General features: G+C 50.3%; 1 protein-coding gene across 4 annotated transcripts; it reads left to right on the top strand.

Moving 5' to 3' along the window:
• The first annotated feature begins 973 nt into the window (after positions 1 to 973).
• TMEM268 (transmembrane protein 268) lies at positions 974 to 23,534 on the top strand. Of its 4 annotated transcripts, none has more exons than XM_059657863.1 (9): positions 974 to 1,132; positions 5,461 to 5,647; positions 9,783 to 9,892; positions 12,142 to 12,249; positions 13,577 to 13,726; positions 16,850 to 16,960; positions 18,855 to 18,935; positions 19,818 to 20,006; positions 22,309 to 23,534. In XM_059657863.1, exons 2-9 carry the CDS (start codon positions 5,539 to 5,541, stop codon positions 22,486 to 22,488), a joined length of 1,038 nt encoding a protein of 345 aa, XP_059513846.1. In that variant the 5' UTR covers positions 974 to 1,132; positions 5,461 to 5,538; the 3' UTR covers positions 22,489 to 23,534. The 4 variants fall into 4 exon arrangements, with proteins under 4 accessions (XP_059513846.1, XP_059513847.1, XP_059513843.1 ...); XM_059657860.1 differs by lacking the exon at positions 974 to 1,132 and adding an exon at positions 1,177 to 1,400; XM_059657862.1 differs by lacking the exon at positions 974 to 1,132 and adding an exon at positions 1,432 to 1,546.
• Positions 23,535 to 24,152: the final 618 nt, after the last annotated feature.

Here is a 24,152-nt window from a genome sequence, read left to right as displayed (position 1 = left end):
CAACTGAGCCATTGATCCTCCAACTGATCCTCCTCAGGGCCAGAGGATCCCTCCCAATATCCGCTCGGCAGATATAAAGCTCCAACATCCCATGGACTCTTGCTTCCATCCCCCTGAATTGTATTCTGGGAAATTAGGCAAACTAAATAGGGATCCGGTATGTCTTGCTCACTGCTGCCCAGTACAACGCCCGGCACTTAGCAGGCACCCAGTGTCGTTTCATTTGCCTGGGGAATGAGGGTCCCTGGGCAGTACCTGCCGCTTACTTCCTCAGTCACTGCTGGCTGCCCCCCAGCACTCTGCCTGTGCCTGTGGCCGGGCATGCAGTCAACTAAGTCCTGTGGTCTGAGAGGCCCCCTGCAACTTGGCAGTATCTGTTGCATTAAAAATACACCCCCATTCTGACTCAGCTGTAGAACGCAGGCTGTGGCATGTAGCAGCACTGTGGCTGTGACCATCCAGCACAGCCTGTGAGCAAGAGTGGGAACCACCTACAAGTCCATTGTGGGGGAGGGGCCTTCTCACAATATATGGAGGTCTGTGCACCCCTTAAAAAAAAAAAGAGGCAGAGTGGGGTGTTCTGGCATGAGGTGAACGCCAAAGAACTTTTGTGGAATTAAAAAGTAGCGTGCCCAGCAGAATAGAATAGGCTCCCTTCCGTATGGACACACATGCGTGTGTGCATCTGTCCATCTGTGCTCTGTGGGGAAATACACAAGGTTCCTGCCTTCCTCGGGGCGGGGGCCCTTTGCACTGAAATCCCCAGTGATGGCGCTGGGGGTGGCAGCCAAAGTCTAGTGGAGCTGCAGCTAGATAGTTTCTGGCAGTTGCCAACACACAGATTATCTCATTAAAGCACAATCCCATGAAATAGTCTATAATCTGTTTTTTTTTTTTTTAAACAGAAAACTAAGGCACAGAGACGCTCAATAGTTTACCGAAGATGATCTCAAAAGCCGAGACCTGGTGGCTTGGAGCTCATGTAACCTGGTCCCCAAACCGATGATCCGATAATACAGACACATGTAGTTTTCCCATGAAACACAAGTCCCTGGGACGTTCCTGATCCCCGATGTTGCCTCATCCACCGGGTCCCGTGACTGTCTGTGTTCCGCGGGGCCGGACCTCGGAGGTAAGCTGCTGCTCAGACGAGGGGCAGACCACACCGAGCCTCCCAGAGGGGCCGGAACTGGTCCCGGAGGGCCACCCCCACCCCCGCCCCCACCCCCTGCGCCCCGGAATCGCTGCACGTGGTCGGCGAGCGCGGAGGCGCTTCCTGGCGTCCCAGGGGAGCCCGGGCTGACGAAAGGCCGCTCCCAGGTCGGCTGTGCCGGCCGCGCGGGGCGAAGGCTTCCCCCCGGAGCCCGAGGCGAGCCCCACGGGCGGCTCCCACGGGTGGGGTGAGCGCGCGGGGCGGCCCGGGGGCGGGGGCGGGACCGGGAAGGGAGGGCTGCGCGCGCGGCGGGCCGGAGGCGGAGGCGCGGAGGGGCGGCGGCGGCCCCGACCTTCCGTGTCCCCGGGCGACGGCGGCGGCGGCGGCGCGGGGGTGAGTGTGCGCGCGCCCGTGCTACCGGGAGCCCAGATTGGAGCCGCGGGCCGGGCTGCGCGACCGCCGGTGCCCCTTCCTGGCCGCGGTCAGCGCGGCCAGCTCCTTCCGGACGCACCGGGGCCCCTTCCCCCGCGTCCTGGGCGTGGGAGCTGCTCTCGGGCGGGTCCCGGGAACCGGTGGCCCGCGGGGGTGATTTCTGGGGTGAGGGAGACCCCGAGACAGCAGACCCAGAGCAGGACTTGAGGGCAGGGACGGGGGCCAGACACAGCTGCCCAAGGCCAGGGCCAGGCCAGGGGGTCGTCCCCAGCATTCGCTGAATGGGCCCGGTTCCGTGTTGGTCTCGGTTCCGTGTTGGCCCCGGCCCCGTTTGGCTCCCTGACCTTGGATAGTTCACTTTCATTTTTGGGTCTTAATTTTCTCATCTGTTAAGTGGAGAACTTGGGCCCATTGTTTCTCAAGGCTTTGTCATTTCAAAACGTCTGTGACAGGTCCTCTGAGGGTTCCTTGGGACTTTGCAGTTTAACCAAAAACAAAACCTGATTAGTAAAACCTGGGATCTTTCTTTCTCTCCGAACCCCCCTACTTGTCCTGCTCCCCCCAAATCTCAGTGAGGCATCTGGTTCCTGGAGAGGCTGGGCACTCAGTGTTTGCAGAAATGGAGACCTTTGTTCAGCAGGACTTAGGACATCTGCCTTTGCAGGGACTTGCCACCTCGCTAAAAAAGACGGGTAACTGGGAGTCCTGGTTACATGCAGAGTTGGCAAAGGCAACTAAGGAAACCTGGAGAAGCTGGGTGGGGGACGGATGGCCAGTTATTTGCAGGAGCCCCAGAGCTCTGCTCACTCCTGGCTCCCCCTCCACCCCATGCTTGTCTCTTTTTCCCATGTTCCCCATGGGACGGGTGCAGCCCTGGGCAGGGTCCTGAGCTCAGCGCACGCTGGTAGGTAAAGGGTCAATGTCCTTCCGTGGCCAGTCTTGCCAGCACCCCTCCTGTCCTCTGCATCTGATCTGTACCTCTCCCCTTCTTGGCAGTACCTCCCTCACCTCCACCTCTGCCCAGCCTTCCCACGGCCTCAAGGTGCTGCTGCCCACTCCCGCTGACTGCTTTGTGTGGTCATAGACTTTCTTCTTTCTCTTTCTCTAAGTTTGTCTTTTTCCTCAGATGGTGATCCCCCGTTGGGGGAGCTGAAGAGGGACTTACAATGTTATTTCTGGTTTTATAGTGGAGAAAGCAGGGTGCCTGGCACTATTTATTAGGGAATGTCTCTGGAGTAAAAATAACAGCTATCTTCCTTCAGTGATTCCCCTTTGCCTAGCCCTGCTTTGAGTGATTTACTTGGAGGGACTCTAAGCCTAAACAACTGAGTTACTATTATTATCTCCATTTGCATGCAAAGAGGGGGCAGAGAGAAGTTAAGTAACTTGCTCAAGGGCACACAGGTGGGAAGTGGCGGCGCAGCCGGTTCCTTTTAGCCTTTGTGCTAGATAGCCTTCAGTGGGAAATGGATCTGTTCTAAGGACTATGTTTTCCTGGTGGGCCTAGGAGGTGAGCAAGTGAGGCAGGAAAGGGCTTCAGGGATTGCCAAGTGCAGGGCGGACATCCTTGGGTTGTTGCTTTCATGTCTCTGGGGGTACAAGGTAAGAGGAAGGAAGTAAGGGGTGATAGGACTGACTGGTAAATGCTCAACAATGTTTGGGAGTACCTGCTGTGGGCCAGGTGAGGGGCGATGCTCCCTGCCCTCCCAGAGTGCGGCATCTCAGGTGCAGGCTGGAATTTGTTGCTAGATCACACCTTTCAGACCCCCTCGACCCACTCCTTTCTTTCTTTTTTTTAAAAGGTGGTGTAAGGAACAGGCTCAGACATACCCAGACCTGGGTCCTGAGGCTCAGGGGCATGGGAGTTACGGGCTTGAACTCTGGAGCCAGATGGCCTGGGCTCACCTGCGGGCCCCACAGCTTCTAGCTTGGGCAGGTCTCTGGGCAGGTCTCTTCACATCTTTGACCCTCAATTTTCTCTCCTGTGAAATGAGAAAAACCTTTGAGGAAAGGGGCCTGATGGGTGCAGGGTATTGGGTGTTACACTTGCATTTCTTTCTGTTCTCCCCACAGCAGTTACGCCAGGTAGGCCTCCATGAGCCCGTTTTACAGATGAGGACGGCTCAGGGAGTTAGTTAAGTACCTTGACAGTGAACATCACAGAGCATGGGAGTGGCTGAGTGGGGGTTCTCGTCCATGCTCTTTGGCACTGAAGCCCTCGCTCTTTTCCCAATAGTTTATTGCCCTCTTGCCTCGGAGCCTGAGGCAGGGCAGTAAAGGCTCATTTTTGCATATTCTTGGTCCGTGGAAGGGGTTCCCGTGTGGTCTTTGGAAGCTTAAAGTCAGGGCTGGCTCAGGTGCATGCAGTCTGCTCAGGCACACAGGGCCCCCACTTGGCTGAAGGCCCTGCTGTCACTATCTTGAAATTCGTCATCATTTTTTCACAAGGAGCCCCACATTTCTATTTTGCACTGGGCTCCACAAATTATGCATCTGGCCCTTTTTAAAAGACCGAGAGGGTTGGAAGGTGGTGAGGGAGTGGGAGTCAGTTCTCATTTTTAGGGGAACTGAGCAGTGGCGGGCACCTTGGGCCAGCTTGGCATCAAGCAGATGTGTGCTGACCGGACACTTCCTGGCTTCACCAGTGTCGAGAACCATGGCAGCAAAAGACAATTTTAGTGTTTTGTTTATTTGTTTGTTTGTTTTTTTAAGACAGGCAGGGCTGGTGTGTCATCCCAGGAACTTAGACTCATCCCTTTGGTGAGGGATGAGTCTTAGGCCCCAGGTGGACACACCACAGATAAGGTGTGCAGGTTCCACCCAGAGTGTATGGCACTATAGAGACTCCACATTGACATCAAGGAAAGACCCATTTCTGCTTTTGTTGATGAAGTGGCTAAGGGTCATGCCCGATGCACATACCTGACCTGGCTCCTGAGGCTTCGGAAACATGTCCAAGGTCTTTCAGTGCTAAGTGCCAAGAGGATGCATTGCTCCCTCACTCTCAGGGTTTTTTTTGTTTTTTTCTCTATATAGGTAACAGGAACTATTTAACTGACACCATTTCCATTTTCTCTTTGGCCTCCTGGAAGCTCAAAACCAAATTCTTAGATCAGGCATGGCAACTGTGTCAAACGTCACCACAGCAACAACCAGAGATAGTATTTATGGCATGTGACCCTTGTTCCATATGCTGTTAAACGTCCTTTATTTCTATCATCCTATCGATTCTTTGCAGCAACCCTGTGGGGAAGGTACCACTGTTTAAATATAGGGAAGCTGAAGCTCTTTGAGGTTAAACCACTTACCCAAGTTTACCTAACCTGTGGGTTGTAGAACTGACCTTTAGACTGGATAGTCTGACCCTGGGGTTCATGTTCTCGAACCTAAACCTCTGCTAGGGACCCTGATGGCCAGAATATCTGGGTATTTTTATTCTTCATGATCATAACTTCAAAGCATTTTTTCCCCCCACCATCCTGATTTTCTTTATCATTTGTATTTTGCGATGTCTCTGGGGAACTCTTTGAGATCCTTCGTATGAACAAGTCTCCCATGATGAATGTACCTGTGCTGCCCTTAGTAAGGGAATGGAAATCCCACATACCTGGGAGCCCCCCCCCCCCCCCCCCCAGACTCCCTGATGCGTCCGAGCTGGGGCAGACCGGAGGCCGGAAGGGAAGTTCTCAGTCATGGTGTGGAAGGGTTTTAGTTCTCCTCACTCCCCCTGAGAATGTTCCTCAGCATGAGCGGAGAGACGAAAGGCAAGGGGAGAAGACTCCAGCTGCCTCTCCCTGGCCTTGTGATGACTTGGGCTGGGGAGCCCAGCCTGCTCAGGTCCCGGCCTGAAGTTCTTTCTTTGCTGTTTTCTGAAGGCGAGTGGAGCTGAGCTGGCTGTTCCAGAATGAACCGTAGCGCTGAGAAGGGGAAGTAGACCCCGCTGGTTCTCTGCTATGGCCTGTGAGCCGCAGATGGGCGCTGGCGGGGCGGCCGGCCCCTTGCCCACCTCCTCTCCTGGCTGGAGTGCCCTGCCGGTGGGGAGCCCTCCTGGCTGGGGGCAAGGTAAGGCCATGACTTCAATTCCTTTCCCCGCTACTCTCCTCAGGGTCCCGAGTATGGAGGGAGGGCAGTGGAGGGACACAGAAGTGCCTTTAGATGAGGGTGGGCATTTGGGGATTTGTTCCCAGGCCAGTGTCTGTCATCTCTACCCGTTCTCTCTGTCACTACCTCCTTAGATCAGGCCACCATCGCCCTCTGCTTGGATTTTTGCTGTAGCTTCCTAGCTGATCTCATCCCCATCTTGCCTCTTTTATCCATTCTTTATTTTTATTTATCTAAAATATATATATATATTATATATATTATAAAATATATATATATATTTATTGATTTCAGAGAGGGAGGGAGAGAGATAGATACATCAATGATGAGAGAGGATCATCAATCAGTTGCCTCTTGCACGCCTCTGACTGAGGATCGAGTCCGCAACCCTGGCATGTGCCCTGACTGAGAATCGAACTGTGATCTCCTGGTTCATAGGTCGATGCTCAACTGGCCGGGCTGCTATCCATTCTTTATATGGCATCCAAAGAGATCTTTATTTATCTTTAAAGATTTTTCTTTTAATATTCCATGAGATATCTTTTTTTAAAATAAATCTTTTTTTAAAAAATATATTTTATTGATTTTTTTACAGAGAGGAAGGGAGAGAGACAGAGAGTTAGAAACATCGATGAGAGAGAAACATCGATCAGCTGCCTCCTGCACATCTCCCACTGGGCATGTGCCCGCAACCCAGGTACATGCCCTTGACCGGAATTGAACCTGGGACCCTTCAGTCCACAGGCCGACACTCTATCCACTGAGCCAAACCAGTTTTGGCTAAAATAAATCTTTATTGTTGAGAGTATTATAGATGTCCCCATTCCCCCCCCCCCCACCTCCCCATTGCCCTCCTCCACTTGGATCCCTACCCGCCCCTGGCCCTCACCACCTTATTGTCTGTGTCCATGGGTAATGCATATATGCATATAAGTTCTTTGGTTAATGCTATGAGATATCTTGATTGTATTTTTTCCGAAGTACTTTTCCTGCCACACCTTCCAAAAGATTCCATTTGTCTTTCCAGTGCAATAAAAGATGCTGGATTCTAGTTCTGTCCTCGCTTCCGTTTTGAGAGCACCATATTCCTAATGACTTCAATACATACATTATCTAATAAGGAGAAACATTTACAACTATCAGAAAGATGTGCATTACTTTTGAATGGAGTCAGCATTTCGTGGGTTCCCAAAAAGGCAGCAGTTTGAAATCACGACTGGTGACACGCCGAGGCAAGGGCCAGAGGGCACAAGGGTTCCTTCTTTTACTACTGTTGTTAGGAAAGCAATTTGCACATACACATCAGTGGAATGAAACGGAATGAAATAATTTTCCTTCAGAACTTTGAAGACATTACGCCACTGATTTTTGGCAAGCCAGTTCTTATTTTGTAGGAAATTGCCCCCCCTCCCCCCAGCCACACACACTCTCTCTCTCACACACACACACACACACACGCACACACACGCACACACACAAGCACACACTCACACACTTCTTTGGTAGCTTTTCAGATCTTTCCCCCTAATCTAGGTGTGCAAACAAGTCTTTCTAAGTGGAGGAATTGCAATTTTCACTTTAAGGAACAGATGAAGGAGATGATTGCCGAGAATCTGGAGCTCCTGGTTCGGAAGGCAGACAGAGAAACCGCGGGGAGTGTCTGCATTGCTTGGGCAAACATTTGTTCAGTGGCAAAGCGCCTGCTGGGGGGCAGCAGTCCCCATTCTCTGTGTGGAGTCCAAGCCTCCGTGGGCTCCCCATTCCACGCTGTGTGATGGAACGGGGAGCTAGTCGGGGCCCCCTCCAGCATGCGTGTCTGCATTTTGTGTATTACCTTTTCTCCTCCTCATTCTCTTTCTTACTTTCACTTCCTCTGGTAACATTGGTCAAGTTCCTTTGTTCATCTTTCAAAGGCTCCTTTTCTTTTTCATGATAATGGTGTCCACCTCTTAAGGGCCCTTGGAGGAGTAAATGAAATCATGACTTGAAGCCTGGTGCATAGTAAAGGCTCAAATCCCAGAAGCTATTCTTATTTTACTTTATTATTCTATTTTATCCTTATTTTACTTTATTGTTTTATCTGTCCTTATTTTCTTATTGCCTAGTTTTTCTCATTTGCTTATTATTATTATTATTATTATTATTTTTTATTTATTTTTTTTGTATTTTATTTATTTATTTATTTTTTTATTGCTTAAAGTATTACAAAGGGTATTACATATGTATCCATTTTATCCCCCCGCATTATTATTATTTTTAATCCTATTCCCCAAGGACATTTTTTCCATTGACTTTAGAGAGAGTAGGAGGGTGGGAAGAGGATGGGAGGGAGGAAGGGAGAAAGAGGAAGAGAGAGAGAGAGAGAGAGAGAGAGAGAGAGAGAGAGAGAGAGAGACGGACATCGATGTGAGGGAAACACTTTGATTGATTGCCTCCTGCATGCACCCCGACCAGGGCAAGATGAACCTGCAACCGAGGTACGTTGCCCTTGACCAGGAATTGAACCCGGGACCCTTTGGTTCTTGGGCTGACGCTCTAACCACTGAACCAAACCAAACCAAACCAACCATGGTGTTATTATTATTATTTTTTCAATCCTCACCCTAGGATATGTTTTTATTGATTTTTAGAGAGAGAAGAAGGGGGAGAGAGAAAGAGGGAGAGAGAGAAGCATTGATCAGTTGCCTCCTACATGTGCCCTGACCAGAGATTGAACCCGGAACCTGGGCATGTGCCCTGACTGGGAACTGAACCTGCAACTTTTTTGGTGCATGGGATTATGGTCCAACCAATTGAGCCATCCGGCCAGGGCTCGCTCATTTGCTTATTTTTAAATCTAATTTTGTAATTTTATCTTTTTAAAATTTATTTTTATGAAGCCACCTTAAATCCTTTCTGGTGTGGGAGTGAAAACAAATACAGTTGACCCTTGGACACACGGGTTTGAACTGTGCGGCCCCACGGACATGCTGATTTTTCTCAATAGATACCTGTGCTGTTCTCAGTCCGTGGTTGGGAGTTTGCGGATGGGGAAGGCCAACTGTACACCATTTCATGTAAGGGGCTTGAACATCTGCGGGTTTTGGTATCTGTGAGGGGTCCTGGAAACGATCCCCCGTGGATCCTGAGGGGCAACTTACGTGACACTTGGAGCCAAAAGTTGCGCTGGGATTTTCACACTGGGCGGGCTGCCGGTAAGTCCGTGTGCGCCTTCTACAGTTGCTATAGTGAATTACCGCTGGCATAGGGGCTTGCAGAACATAGGTTACCTCTCTGGGTTCTGCCTTTGGCCTCACTCAGTGGACGTCCTCACCGTGTCAGCAGAGCTGCATTCCCTCAGGAGGCTCAGGGGAGAAGCTGGTTCCTTGGCTTTCCCAGCTGCTGAAGGCTGCCCACATTCCTTGGCTCATGACCCCTTCCCCCCTCTTCAAAGCCAGCAGTGCTCTGTCTCTCTGTGCCTCTCTTCTAGTCACATCCCTCCTGACTCTTTTGTCTCCCTCTTCCACTTTTCAGGATCCTTGTAGTTATATTGGGTCCACCCAGATAATCCAGGCCAGTCACCCAATTTACAGTCAGCTGATTAGCAACGTTAAGTCCATCTGCAACCTTAATTCTCCTTTACCATGTACATAACACATGCACAGGTTCTGGGGAGTGGGGTGGGGATCTCTGGGGCCCATTGTTCTGCCTACCACAGTTGGTTATCTGAGACTCTGCACCCACTGGGAATGCAGTAGTTGAGCAGTGCTTGAATGAATGTCTACTCCGTCATCTCCTCACTGTAGTTTATTGTTGTCTCTGTTGAAACATCTCTTGTGATGGGGAGCTCACTACCTTCCATTCTGTGTGGACAGCTTTCATTTTGGGGAGGTTCTTCCCTACATGGTCTCTCCATGTGTCCTAATGGCCTCCATGCTCCGGCCCCCAGTTTCTGCCCCTGGGGGCTTTCCTGTCAACTCCAGTTCTTCTGTAGGGAGTTGAGGACAGCCACCTGTCCCTCCTTGCCATGGGAAGGCTCTAGTGGCCAGAGGAGGTGGCAGGCTCATCCTAAGTAGTAGTGATTGCTCAGCCAGGTGAAGCTCCTGTCTGCTTTCAGATCTCCGCAATGGCCAGGTCCTTACGGTTCTCCGGATCGACAATACCTGTGCACCCATCTCCTTTGATCTGGGAGCCGCAGAACAGCAGCTGCAGACCTGGGGCATTCAGGTGAGGGCTGATTTGATTACATCCTTACTGTTTTTCCATCCATCCATCCATCCATCCATCCATCCATCAATCCTTTCATCTAGTTATTCACAACATATTTTATTAAACATGTAACATATTCTTGATATGGTAAGGGAAAGAAGGGAGATGTGTTAGAACTGTCCTCTCTTCTGCATTATTTCACTTAACAGACGTGCATTTTGGATACCCACTCTGCCAGGCCCGTAGCTGGGCACTAAACACAGGAGAGGTGAATAGGCCCCAGAGCCCAGTGGGGAGATGGACATATGTCGGATGAACCTGACAGTCTGATATTAATGCTGCATGAGAGGACTGTAAGGCATGGAAGACGACCTGCACAGGAGAAAATGAGAAACCTGCCTGGTGTGCGGGCAGTGGTTGTAAAAGCTTCACAGAGGAGCGGATACTTGATCTGGGATCTTGAGGAAAAGTAGGAGTCTGTTGGGTAGACAGGCGGAAGGGAATTTTAGGAGAGGAAACGTTATAGGACTCATTAGCTGATAATGCAGTACCTTTAAGCATAGTGACTCGAGGTCTAGGCATCACAGATCCATAGCTCTGGATGCAGATCGAGCTCTCCTTACTGCCTGTGTGACTTGGGACAGGTGGCTTAACCTCTCTGAGCCACAGTGTCATCATTGTGCAGGCAACATTAACACCTGTTGCATAGGGTTTTTGTGATGATTAAGTGAGATAATGCCAGAGGAACACGGCACTGTCTCTGGCACAAAGTAAATGTTCAATAAATTGTAGCTATTGCTGTCGTCATTAAGGACTCCAGCTGCGGTTTCCCCCCCCCTGCATGGGGGGCCTTTCCCTGCGCTTCCCAGGGAGGCTCAGTTATGGATGGGGAAGGTACTCTGCTAATTTTACCCTGCAGATTTTAGAGTTCACGTCTTTAAACTGAATTGCATTATTGTGAAAAACAACATTGTGTTACCCTTAAAGGGAAACTTTCCAAATTGATAGTACTAAGCCCACATCAGTACAACAGCTGGTTTATCTCCCCCCATTTCCTTCCAGCCTTTGTTGAGAACATTTTTCTTAAACAGTTATCTTCAGATGGGGTTTTCTTTACCCATGAACAGTTTACATACTGTCTTGCTGTGTTCCTACACAGCACCTTTCCTGGTTAAATTCTGTTTTCCTTTTTTTAAAAAATACGTTTTTATTGATTTCAGAGAGAGGAAGGGAGAGGCAGAGAGGGTAGAAACATCACTGGTGAGAGAGAATCATTGATCGGCTGCTTCCTGCACGCCCCACACTGGGGATTGAGTCTGCGACCTGGACACGTGCCCTGACCAGGAATCGAACCGTGACCTCCTGGTTCATCGGTCGATGCTCAACCACTGAGCAACACCAGCCACGCCAAATTCTGTTTTCTTAAGCAGTCCACCCTTGTGGGGCCTTTTGCACTGTGGCATTATTGTTTGGGCAGGAAGATGGGAGTTTTCAGTACTTTGGGCTGTATTAATAGGCACTAATATTGCAGTACTGATAATAGCACTTGTTCACCGTGGAACCAGCACTGGGCCAGCATACACATACACTTAGATACACATATCTGTCCAAGAAGACAAAACCAACTGTGGTCGGCAGAACAAAGCCCCCAAAGATGTCCAGATGATATGTATAAATATAGTATATATATATATATATATATATATATATATATATATATATACACACACACACACACACACACACACACACACACACACACACACACACAGTGTTATCTTATTTAATAGGCACACCACCCCTACAAGGTGGGCACTCTTATAATCCTTGATTTACAGAGGAAGAGTCTGAGGCGCAGAGAAGTGCAGTTACTTTCTCCAAGTCACACAGCACATGAGTGGCAGGGCCAAGGTTTGGACCCAGGGCCAGCTGACTCCCAGGCCTGTGCCTTAAACTTTAGGCTATCCCGGTTGGCCATGAGATACTGAGCCCCCTGCTGCAGGGATCTCTCTGTAGGATGTCTTCCTGGCTTTTGAGCTGCCCCACCTCACTGGGGAGGCCTGACCTTTCCTGAGCTGGGAGTTGTGCCCTGTGGTCGCCATCAGTGCTCTGAGCTCCTCATTCTGCCTCTGGACCAGCCCAGAGCCAGCTGGATCCCCCTTCCGCATGATAGTCATGTGAACTGGGAATGACATGCTTGCTGGCGTGAAGGAGGTGGGGAAGGTTCTCTGTTTCTGACTGATCTCTTCCCTTGGGTGGCCAAGCAGGTCCCGGCTGATCAGTACAGGAGCTTGGCTGAGAGCGCCCTCTTGGAGCCCCAAGTGAGAAGATACATCATCTACAACTCCAGGCCCATGCGGCTGGCCTTCGCTGTGGTGAGGAGGGAGGTGGGCCCACACTGTCCTGCTGTCGCCCCTGTGGCATTGCTGGATTCGGCGTCCTGTGGTGAAGCCTGTTGGTGTGGGTATGGGTTTGGGGGCTGGTGGCCCCGCTGCCTGGCAGAGAGCAGCACCAGGGACCTGGGTTTGGGATAAGGGAATTTATGGCAGGGAGTTGTGGCCAGGTCCCCATGTAGAGGGTGGGAGCAGGGTTTACTGAAGGCAGAACTTGGCATTGTGGATCTGCAGACCCACCACTGAGGCTCTGGACTCGGCGTCTGGCTTTGGTCAAGACTTCTCTCCTCTCTGGGACTTGGTTTCCCCATTTGTTCAACAGATAGGTCTATTTTAGCTCTAATCGTGTGTGTGTACATTTATATATATATGTGTATATATATATATATATATATATATATATATATACACATATAAACATACATATACACCTACATATATACACACACACACATGCATACATATATATGACCTAGCCAGTATTTGAACCCAGGCATTCTGGTTCAACCCCTCTTAATCACTGCAGCTTGTTGCCCCTCTAATGGAAAATGGTCAAATACCACTCTTAACCCCTATGTCCTGCTTCTCAGGAAGGAAAAAGGATGGCAACTGGCTTTTATTAACTTTCTAATAAGTGTTATGCTGTTAACACATTGTTTGCGGGTAGTTTTAATTGTGCGCTAAAAATGGCGCGGGCCATTTTTGCTAATTTTTTGCGCAAATGGCAACGTTCAGTAAAATTACGATAACTTTAGTTTACGCATTTATACGTTACCCGCATTCTACCGCTAGTCTATAAAAAACGTATTAATACGTGTCCCGCACTCTACTACACTGGTAGAATGTATAAATACGTAAAACGTGTAAACACGTTTCCCGCATACTATGTGTTAACATATGTTATCTTCTTAATCCCTATATCAGCCCTGTGGAGTTAGTATTATCCCCATTTTACAGATGAGGAAACTGAGGCTCAGAGCGTTGTTATAACTTGTCCAGGCCACATAGCTGTTGAAGGATCACGGTGGGTTTCTGCCTCAAATTTCTCTCCCTCCCAAGCCCCCTGCCCTTTTCTGCTTTATTTAAAATCAGTGCAAGCAGGGATTTGGAGTAACTATTCTCACCCCATTTTCCTACCTTCACTCATGATCAGGGAACAAGGGCTCATTCTCACAGGCCCCCATCAGTCGCTCACGGGCCCTGTGAGCTCTGTGCATCCAAGGAGGTGGCAGAAATGTGTCCCCTTGAGTGGAGCTGCCTCGCGTGAGGACTGGCATTCCTGACCTTGCTCTTGCCCCACTTCCCGCAGGTTTTCTATGTGGTGGTGTGGGCCAACATCTACTCCACCAGCCAGATGTTTGCCCTGGGGAATCACTGGGCGGGCGTGCTGCTCGTGACCCTGGCCGCGCTGAGCCTGACGCTGACTCTCATGCTCATCTTCGAGAGACACCAGAGGAAGGTGAGATGTCCGGGGACCCCAGCCACATCCCGTCTGGAGGGCTGTGTGGGCAGGAGGATCCCCAGTCAGAATTTTTCCTTTCATCCGCTTCAGCAAATTGCTGCATCCTTGAAATTCACACTGGCTCCTGTGCCCAGTGACTCAAAGAAATTAAGTCACACATGTGATTAAATCCTCTCTGTCTTTCCTGTCGGGTCCCTGTGGGTTGTTTCTCTGGAAACAAGCTCTCTTTTGAGAGTCTGGGAGGTGAGAGAGGGCACAGAAAGCCGTATTTGTGTGGCACTTAGAGGTTACTGAGTCCTGTCACCTCCTCCCCGCGTGCTCAGGAGGGCTCTGAGCGAGGAGGGGATTACCGAAGGCGGGGTGCCTGAGGCCGAGGCTTGAGGGAGCTGGGTGGGTGCTGGCTCTGTGCTCTGTTGTCATGTCTCATTTAACTCAGCAGCTACTTACTAGGCAGTGAGTGGGTGGTCAGAGTTAGGTAACTTGGCCCGATCCCACTGTGAGTGGCGGAGCGGGGGTTCAAAACCCGAGACCTCTGATTCCCCATCTCATTCAGAAAGGAGATTGCTCCCTCCGGCGTGTGTGTGGCTCACTAATGTATTCTGCTTCTTTAACATACTTATGGAGCACGTCCTATGTGGTTGATTGTCTGTTAAAGGCTTTATGTACATTAACTCATTAAACCTGCCCAGTAAATCTCTGGGTAGAGTCTTCCATAGTCATTTTACAGATGAGGTACCGCAGGCTCCAAAAGGCTCCAGCAGTAGTCCGAGGTCATCCTGGCAATAAGTGGCAGAGCTGGAATTCAAGGCCAGGACACTGAGATTCCAAGCCAGGTTCTCAGTTAAGACCCGGCTCTCTTGGTATTTCATAGGTGCTGTGGCAGATCGCCGTAAATGTAGTAACTTAAGCAACACAGATTTATTTGCTTACGGTTCCGAGGTTTAGAAGGTTGACACAGCAGGGCTGCATCCTCTCTGGAGCCTCCAGGGAGTCTCTGTTTCCTCACCTTTTCCTGGAAGCCACCTGCATTCCTTGGCTCATGTTCCCTTTCTCCATCATCAAAGCTAGCAGTGGCAGGTGAGTCCTTCTCCCCCCCCCCCCCCCCCAGATTGTTTGGAGAATTAAATGACTTAATACATGCCGAGTGCTTATAATCGTACCTGCTATAAAGTACGTGCTCAGTAAGTGTTAACTGTTAGAATTATTGAGTCTTTTGGTCAGTGGGGAAAAAGGCTCAGAGAGGTTAAGTAACCAGTCCCTGGCCACACAGCTTCCTCAGTTCTTGCCTCAGCTCAAGGACTTCTTCCTCCTTGGATTCCTTGTCACTCATGACCATGTATATGCCTCTTCCTGACCATTGTCATCTTACTGTTAGTGGCCGACCTGCATTACGTAGCATCCTAGAGAGCCTCCGCACTTTGCATATACTGCCTGCTTCCCCTTGTTTGGGCATGAATATCCTTTCTCAAAATCGGAAGGTGTGTGGGGAAGGCAGGTAAGCCCCTGCCGTGTATCCGTACAGAGTAATGCACGTTGCGAGGGCATGTGTGAAGGTCCTAGAAATATTTGTTGCGGCCAGCGCGGTACAGTGGAAAACACTGTGTTCTCAGTTCAGTATCATCATCGTAATGATATCATTACCGGACATGCGTTGAGTGTTTATTCTTCCCAGGGTTCTGAGTAGATGAACTCATTTCATCCTTATTGTAATCCTTGCTATGACAGGGTGTTAGTGTCTCCAATTTGGAGATGAGGAGATGGAGGCAGAGACATAGTGAGTAATTTGTCCAAAATGATGCCGGTAGTGAGAGGTGGCGTCAGGGGATGCAGGTTTCTGAAAGGGGAAACCACCCTTGCAAACATTCTAGGCAAAACACAATCACTCCTTGATTTTCATAGTAGTGGCATTCCTGGAAAATTCGCTGTATTTTAAACCTGTTTGAAAACAAACCCACTTTGGGTTTAAATATAAAGTGGAGTTAGGTTGGCCAGCCAGAGAATGATGAGTAGAACTTTCACCCAGAGGACATTTTTAGTCCAGGTTGGCTAGGAGACGATTCTGTGTGGGATTGTCTCTCATGGGGCATGGCCTCAGTGGGAGGCACGCAGTTAGCATCCCTGGCCCTTGTGCCTCAGGGCCAGCTTTGCCCTCCATTCCTGTGGCAGCAGAAAGAGCCTTCTCGCGTTTCCGAAAGCTTCCTAAGGGGGTCCCGCTCCTTTGGGAACCATTGTCCTATTGAGCTGCTTTCTAATGGCATCTGAAGCCCTGAGTGTCTCTTCCCCAAACCAGCACTTTGGACCCTGACACCCTTCTCCTCCCGTCTCCCCAGCCTGCTTAGTTTCTACTTTGTCAGCTACATCTATCAGGTCATTGGTTTGGGTGGGAAAAGGAGAGAGTTGCAGAGGGCACCCACGCTCCACTGAGGGCCAGGCACTGTGCTAGATGCTTCGGAAAGTAGGTGCCTTATAGACGGAGTAGGTGCTTTCCTGACACAATAAATGCCCAGTCCCCCACCCCCATTCTTTGCCTCGCCATCTCCCTCCATCCCCCAACATCCCCCCTCCATCCCTCCTTCGTTCCCTATCCCCCTCCATCCCTCCTCCATCCCTCCTTCGTTCTCTCTCCCCCTCCATCCCCCCTCCATCCCTCCTTCATTCTCTCTCCCCCTCCATCCCCCCTCCATCCCTCCTTCATTCTCTCTCCCCCTCCATCCCCCCTCCTCCTGCAGATACCTGTGGCACCTGACTGTGTCCCAGGCACTGGCTTCATGCTTCACACACACAAACTCACTTCAATCTCAGCACATGCCTAGGAGACAGAGACAGTCTTTTTCTTTGTTCTCCACGCCTGAAGAAAGCAAGACTCAGGGAAGGGACAGACCCTGTCCAGGGCCCCACAGCCCGGAAGTAGCAGAGCTGGGCTTCAACTCTGCCTGACACTATTGAATGGATTGTCTCAGCAGCTCCACAATCCCATTTGATAGAGAGGACGTGATGTGTCGCGAAGAAGAGGACTGTCCCATGGTGTCTAGGGGTGGGGTGAGGTGTGGTCCTTTCCGGTGCCCGAGGGCTCCCTGGCAGCGTGGAGGTCTGGCCACAGGGCTGGTGTTTGTCTTACAGGCCAACACCAACACGGACCTCAGGCTGGCGGCTGCCAACGGAGCCCTGCTGCGACACCGGGTGCTGCTGGGCGTGACGGACACAGTGGAGGGCTGCCAGAGCGTGATTCAGGTACGTGTCTCCGAGAGACCTCTCCTTGACGGCCCACTTTTGGGCTGATGGGGAGAGGTGGCCCCAGGTTCTCCCAGTCTGCACAGTGTCTGCCCGGTCTGCTAATAAGACAGTGTAGGTAGCCCTTCCCTTCCTCCCTGTGCCAGTGTTCCATCCTGGAGACTCTTCTCTGGGTGGTACCCAGCAGCCTGGAACCTCCATGGGGCAGGCTGGAAGGGAAGCTCAGGGACAGTCCAAGCCTCACTCATTCAGCATTTATTCAGCAAACCGTGGGGCCTCCTCTGTGCCAAGCACATGCAAGGCCCCGGGAGAGGCAGGTCAGATCCTGAAGGCATTGTCCACCTGGCCCGGTTGTTTTCTTTGCCCTAAGGACAGTGGGGAGAGCGTAAGTGACTAGTATGAGGTCACCCAGTGGGTCCTGGCTGGGCTCCCCAGGTGGGATTGCTAAATCTATTTAGCACTGCATCTGCCCCTTGCCCTGGTGGGAGCACAGAGTGGGCGGGTGGCGGGGACCTGGAAAGAATCTCCTTGTGCGCATCACCTGTTCATCCTGCAAATATTTACTGAGAGCCTAGTGTGTGCCAGGCACTGCTCTAGACACACACAAATCCTTGTGTTTAGGGAGCCTGAGATGGTGTAGAGTGTAAGGGGATCTTGACTGACACCTGGGGGTGAACTCGATGGCATTGTAAGGTGTCTGGCAGTTCAGATGTGACATGGAGACTGACATTTCCTTGAACCAGGGGTCCTTTCAGCCTCATTTGTCTCTGAGTCCTCTTTATGGATTGGCACATGGGGTGACTTGGCAAGTGTTAGTTGGAGGCATAGAGGGATGAATGACCCATGAATGGACACATCTTTAAAAATAATTGGGTTCTTTCATTTTCAAAGTAGTATCTTGGGATGAGGTGATACCATATCTTGTTTTTTTTAAAAAATCATTGGGGTGGGGCAGGGTGGGGTGGGGGATGGAGGTGTCTGGGGTGAGTGATGGGTGGGGGTGGAGATGAAACAAGAGTAGCCATGAAGTGATAATTGTTGAGCCAAGATGCTGAGTAGCTGGAAGTTAATGACATCATTTGCTCAACTTTTGCATATGTTTGTAAAATTTCATAAGGAAAAAGAAAAGAAATTAACTTAAAAAAATGTTCCTTGAGGATGAGACAGTGGGAGAGATTAGTTGGCAAGAGGGGTGTGACCGTGGGTCTCATAGGTCGGTCACTGGGAGGAGGGAGGTCAGGGGCAGAGGAAGGGGTCAGTGGTTGGAAGTGTGAGACATGGGCTACCAGCTTCTTGCAGAACGTGGGTGAAGCGTGGCAGGTGTGGAGCTGGCAAGATGATGTGATGTGTGAACATGGAGGATTTCGGCCTGGCTGAGTTTAATCTGGCTTCCTGGGGACTGTTGAGGCTGTGGCGGAAGGGGAGGTAATGGTGAGGTGAGAGGACTTCGTCCCCTGCTCCCCTCCCCCGAGAGCACCCACGTTGATTACCTCTGACCTGGCCGTGGGTAGTGGGGGTGACAGCTCTGAAGGGTTTCATTCATTTGCATGTTGGATTCCAGACCGAAGGGCCCCTGAAGATGAAGGCAGTATCCCTGGATGAATATGTGATGTGCAGGGCGGCTTGGAGTCTATCAGATGCTTAGTGACTGTGAGAGGTGGGGCTGCAGCCTTTTGGGCAGGTGTACACATGGAGCCAGTTTTCTACACGAAGGAGACTTGCTCCTGCGTGGGGACTCTGGGAGAGAGCAGAGTGGCATGTTCCCGCCAGAGGCCAGGATACATCCAGTGGGCCTCCAGCAAGGCGGCAGGAGACAGAAGACCATCTCAGGGAGGGAGGGTTCAAGGTCAGGCTGGCTTTGAGCCCCAGGGCTCACAGCTTCTTCCTTCCCCAGCTCTGGTTTGTCTACTTTGACCTGGAGAACTGTGTGCAGTTTTTGTCTGAACATGTTCGAGAAATGAAGACTAGCCAAGAGGTAAGATACCTTAAATGAAAAACAAACGGACAAAATAAACCAGGAGACCAGATTGTAGAGTTTGCCTTACCTCCATGTTGGGAAATGTCTACGGAGGAGTTACTTAGAAGGCAGGACACCTGTGTCAAATCAGTGGTGGTTTTGCCGAGGGAATGAAGTCTTTGTAACTAAGCACATGGTAAGTAATCTCCTTTTTTAACTATTGGCATTTTCCACATTTCCTATAGTGAGCATATGTTTATTTATAATATAATAATAATGAATGTTAATAATAATAATGAGGATCCTGGTAGAGGAAAGTACCATGCATTTAGGCGGCTTTCACTTGTTCAAAATGCCTGCCCACCGTTTATAAACAAGATCAGGGAACTCTTGCTCTGATTCTACAGATGAGGAAACTGAGGCTCTGAGAAATCCTGTCGCCACCCTCAGGTGGTCACAGAGCCAGTTGGTGACTCCCAGTTTGGGACCCGGCCCTCCTGTCTCCGAGCCCTGGAGTCAGCCTTTCCCTGGGCCCTATGGTTGGTCTTGAAGTCAGGATTGTGGGCTAGCCCTGATCCTGGCCCATTGGTTCCTGTATGGCTTTGGGCAAGGCCTTTGAGCTTCAGTTTGCTCATCTGCAACGTACAGGGAAAGTTTTCCCAGGCTGCTTTGAGGAGCAAATGTGAGTATAAGGAAAAGTGCTTTAGAAGCTCTGAAGGACCGTACTTTTGTGGGGAATGACCTGGTCTCTCCAATGTGGCTCAGTTCCACCTTCTCCCAGCGTCTGAGCCTATAGAAGGCCCATCCATCCTCTGTGATCTGCAGCTCAGGCAGCGCCTTGACCTCCCACGTGCCACCCAACTTGGGACACCACCCGGGCTCCCTCTGTTTCCTTTGCAGTCCCTGCTGAGACGCAGGTTGAGCCAGCTCTGCGTTGTCATGGAGACTGGGGTGAGCCCCACGACGATGGCGGAGGGGCCTGAGAACCTGCTGGAGGAAGCTCCCCTCCTGCCCAGCAGTTCCCGTCCCGCAGAGCGGCCTCTCGTGCAGACTGAGCTTCACCAGCTCGTTCCGGAGGCTGAGCCGGAGGTAATGGGCCCCCTGGGGCGGTTGGGCCACCTTCTCCCCAGGGATATTTGCATAGACTCCGAGTGGGGCCCTCAAGTTGTACATTCCGAGGAACCTGGCTTTCCTCAGTTGGTAGAGACCATACAGGTCTAGCCTACTAGTTTTGAATATTTTTTTCCTCACCCCCAGCACTTCCGAAATTAGTTTATAGGAGTTATTTGTTACTCACTGGGTTTCTCCCCCATTTTTAATATCTTGGACATTCTTTTTGGCAGTTTCACTGGATGTGTAGTTGTGTGTTGATGGATCATAGATTGCCTATAACAGTGGTCGGCAAACTGCGGCTCGCGAGCCACATGCGGCTCTTTGGCCCCTTGAGAGTGGCTCTTCCACAAAATACCGACTTCTGCGCATGGGCCACGAAGTTTCAATCGCACTGTATGTGCGCGCCCGCACGTGGTATTTTGAGTAAGAGCCACACTCGAGGGGCCAAAGAGCCGCATGTGGCTTGCGAGCCGCAGTTTGCCAACAACGATCCTAATCCTGGACATGTTGATGAATATTTGGATCATTTTAAAATCTTTTTACCAATCTATCTACATGTTTTGCAGTTAGATATTTAAGTCTTAGCCGGTGTTGCTCACTGGATAGAGCATTGGCCCTTGGCCTGAAGGGTCCTGAGTTTGATTCCAGTCAAGGGCACCCACCTCGGTTGTAGGCTCCAGTCCTGGTGGGGTGCGTGTGGGAAGTAACCAACCGGTGTCTCTCTCTCACATCAATGTTTCTCTCTCTCTGTCTCTCCCCCTCCCTTCCACTCTCTCTAAAAATTGATGGGAAAATATCCTCTGGTGAGGATTAACAAAAACATTAAAAAAAAATTAAATCTTATATTCATCTCTGTTGAATTCCAGTTCCTCCAGCCCAAGAGTTCTGTTGGTCTTGCTAAACTGCCTGCTGGGTTTGGCCAGTGCTGGTAGACCAGAAATCTGATACTGTGTGTGTGGCCCATGCCGCCCTCTTCTCACTATGAGGATACACCCACTGTCTGGGAGACATGCAGTAAGGAGTGAGCTCAGGCATGGTGTGTGCAGGGAAGTGGGGGGTTGCAAATAGGACCGTTAGGAAAGAAAAAGATAAATATATATTAATCTCTTTACTTGAACCTCATGGTCTTTTTAAAAATAGTTATTTTAAAAAATATATTTTTATTGATTTGAGAGGAAGGGAGAGGGAGAGAGAGAGATAGAAACATGAATGATGAGAGAGAATCATTGATTGGCTGCCTCCTGCACGCCCCACACTTGGGATCAAGCCGGCAACCCAGGCATGTGCTCTTACTGGGAACCGAACTGTGACCTCCTGGTTCATAGGTTGACACTCAACCACTGAGCCACACCAGTCGGGCCCCATGGACTTTTAAAAGCACACGAAAGATGGATAATATCACGTACTCTATTGTGGCATGCATGTCTCGGTTTATGTGAAATAGCCTATTAAATATGATGGGTCTTTAAATTATATTTTCAAATTCATTCAAATCAATAGTAATACAATTTCCTGCTGTGAATATCAAATCTCAGTGTGTATGCACATGTTTGTGAAGTAGCTGCCCTTATAACTTAGTGAGAAAAAATATAATCAATGCCCACGTCTTAGCATGAGCCAGGCGTCGTATTGCAGTCGGAAATCTGTGCCTGTGAAAGACGGAGAAATAGTTATAATGACCTCTTACATTTTGACAGCTTTTTGTTTTATCATGCATAAAATTCTTTAGCATGATTTCTGAGGTATGGATTAATTTTTCTTCTCCGATGGATGAAATAGCTTCTAAGAAGTCAGCTGATGTGCGCGAGGTCACAGAGCAAGGGAGAATGTGGCAAAGCCAAGGGCAGAAGCCGGGGGTATTCTGTTCCTGCCCACCCCCATTCACTCGTGATTTTCTTCAGTGTGTTTCCTTGACCTCATGCTTTTTACAGGCTCATAGACATTGGAAACTGCAAACAGTGTGTGTGTATGTGATTGGCTGGGATAAATCAGGGCTAAATTCTCTAGCACTTTGAGGCTCCGTAGTTTTTGTGTGCATATCATAATCGCCTATCAGCAGTTAGGTTACCCACTTCAGAGATAAGGAAACTGAGGCTGCAGTTGCAGAGCTGGGGTTCCAGACCAGACCAGGCATCTTCCAAGAGCCCCAGATGAGGGCCCGGCCAGGTTCTTCCCAGGGAGCATCCCTGCCGGCCCAGGGGTGTGAGGACCGCTTGGCTTCCCTACGTGCACGAGCTGCGTCTGCGTGGCCCTCACTCTGCTTCCCTGCCTCTTCCAGGAAATGGCCCAGCAGCTGCTGGCAGTGTTTGGTGGCTACTACATCCGGCTCCTGGTGACCTCCCAGCTCCCCCAGGCAGTGGGGACACGACACACAGACTCTCCAAGGGTTCCGTGCCCCTGCCAACTCATAGAAGCCCACATCTTGGGCACAGGGTGCTGCCCATTCCTGGCCAGGTGACCTAGGCACAAAGGTACTCATCCTCCTCCAGGACTGAAGGCGAGAAGTCAGGGAGGCCTCAGGAGCCCAGGGTGGCCCATGGTGAGCCCTAGGCGAGGAGAAAAGCATCTGGGGACACTCTGAAGGGTGTGTCACATCAGCAATGGGGTGTCGTGCTCACTCCAGGACCCTGCACAGAAGTGACTGTTGACATCCCCTGGTGACTCCAGGCCTTTTCAGAAGCAATGGTTGCCAGCTGCTCCCACCTGCAAACTACTCTCCGGGATGCTTGGAGCTGTGGGCCTGGAGGGAAGGGCCGCTCTGCCATCGCGTTCACTGTCTCAACAGCCCAGCAAATGTGAAGATGACCATCAACATTTGGTCTCTGCTGATGCCCCCGTCTCCACCCTCTCACGTCAGATGGGGTAACAGAGGCCCTGGGAGGATGCTGCTCTGTGTGGCCCTGCCTTGGGCCTCTAGGATGACAAGGCTGCCTCTTCCCAATCTGAAAAAAAAGAAGTCGATTCTCAGAATGTTCTCCTTCTTTAAGTTTTCTCCTGTATTTAAGGAAAAACAGTGGTACCTCTGCTTGTTGTCTGCCAGTACACAGGCTACCAGGAGACAGAGGAAAGAAAGAAGCAGCATGTAACTGCTAGTGGGGCTATTTGGAGAAGACCCGTTTTGAGGACTTATTTCGCTCAAAGGCCTGTGTGCTTGTGGCTGTGGTTTTATGCTGCAGGTGGAGAGCAACGCCCGGTTTCCTGGCCCTGGCCGTGGCCTGGAGGAAGCATCCACTGCCACTCGTGGGTCCCATGAAGAGCTGAGCCTTCATTTGCAGTTTGGCCTCACCTCCCACGAAGTAAAAAGTTTCATAAGTTGAAACGTTTTGCTGGACTGACATACCTATGCCATAGTAGCTGTTGGTTCCTATGCATGCTTCAAAGCCCCGCCTTTCTTACCCCACCTTTAGGAAGCTTTCCGACACAGCCAGGCCTGCTACTGTTTGCCTCCTTTTACATTCTTGATGTAGCTGCTGCCTTTACTGATTTTTTCTGTTATTGATTCTATTTTCCTGTGCACATGTGTATTTTCCTAGCTAGACTATAAGTTCCTCAAGGAAAAATACCACACCTGACCTTTTGTGAATGGCCTGGTCCTGCTAAAGGGTAATTGCTTTGTCATCTCCATAGTAGCTTTTGCAAGTAGCTTTTTGTGAGATCAAATGATGAGGTTGGTACAGACCTGGGTTCTGGTCCTGAACTGCCACTTCTAGCTGTGTAACTTTTGGCTGGTCCTCAGTTTACCCATCTATGTAAAGGGTAGACTCCATGACTCTTAATGGCCCCTTCCAAAGCCAAAGTTCTGGAAATGTCCTTTTTTTTTGCTCCATTATGGCCCTTTGTCTGTCTGACTTCTTTGCCTTTATGTACATGTAGAAAGGTTCTGGAGCGGTGGCCACCAACCATTCGGACCTCACGGACCACCAGTGGCTCGCCGACCACTGGTTGGCAACAGCTGCTCTAGAGCCCCACATGGATGAGGTGTCCCAGAACCAAAGCACCTTTGGACAGAACACTGGCCTCGCTAGCAGGAGACCTGGATTCTCATTCCAGATCGGCTGCTTCCTAGCGGCGTGACCTTGGCTAGGTCACTTAACCTCCCCGAGTGTCATTTCCCTCCTTTAT

Source organism: Myotis daubentonii, chromosome 11 (genome assembly GCF_963259705.1).
Source record: "Myotis daubentonii chromosome 11, mMyoDau2.1, whole genome shotgun sequence".
Classification (NCBI taxonomy): domain Eukaryota; kingdom Metazoa; phylum Chordata; class Mammalia; order Chiroptera; family Vespertilionidae; genus Myotis; species Myotis daubentonii.
The sequence above is the reverse complement of the archived record's forward strand: the minus strand, read 5'-3'. Positions and strand labels throughout refer to the sequence as shown.

Excerpts from the sequence above, each read along its gene's own strand:
- TMEM268 (XM_059657863.1), top strand. The coding sequence starts at position 5,539 with ATGGCCTGTGAGCCGCAGATGGGCGCTGGCGGGGCGGCCGGCCCCTTG. Across the intron at positions 5,648-9,782 it reads CCCTCCTGGCTGGGGGCAAG|ATCTCCGCAATGGCCAGGTC; the intron begins GTAAGGCCATGA and ends GTCTGCTTTCAG. Across the intron at positions 12,250-13,576 it reads TGCGGCTGGCCTTCGCTGTG|GTTTTCTATGTGGTGGTGTG; the intron begins GTGAGGAGGGAG and ends CACTTCCCGCAG.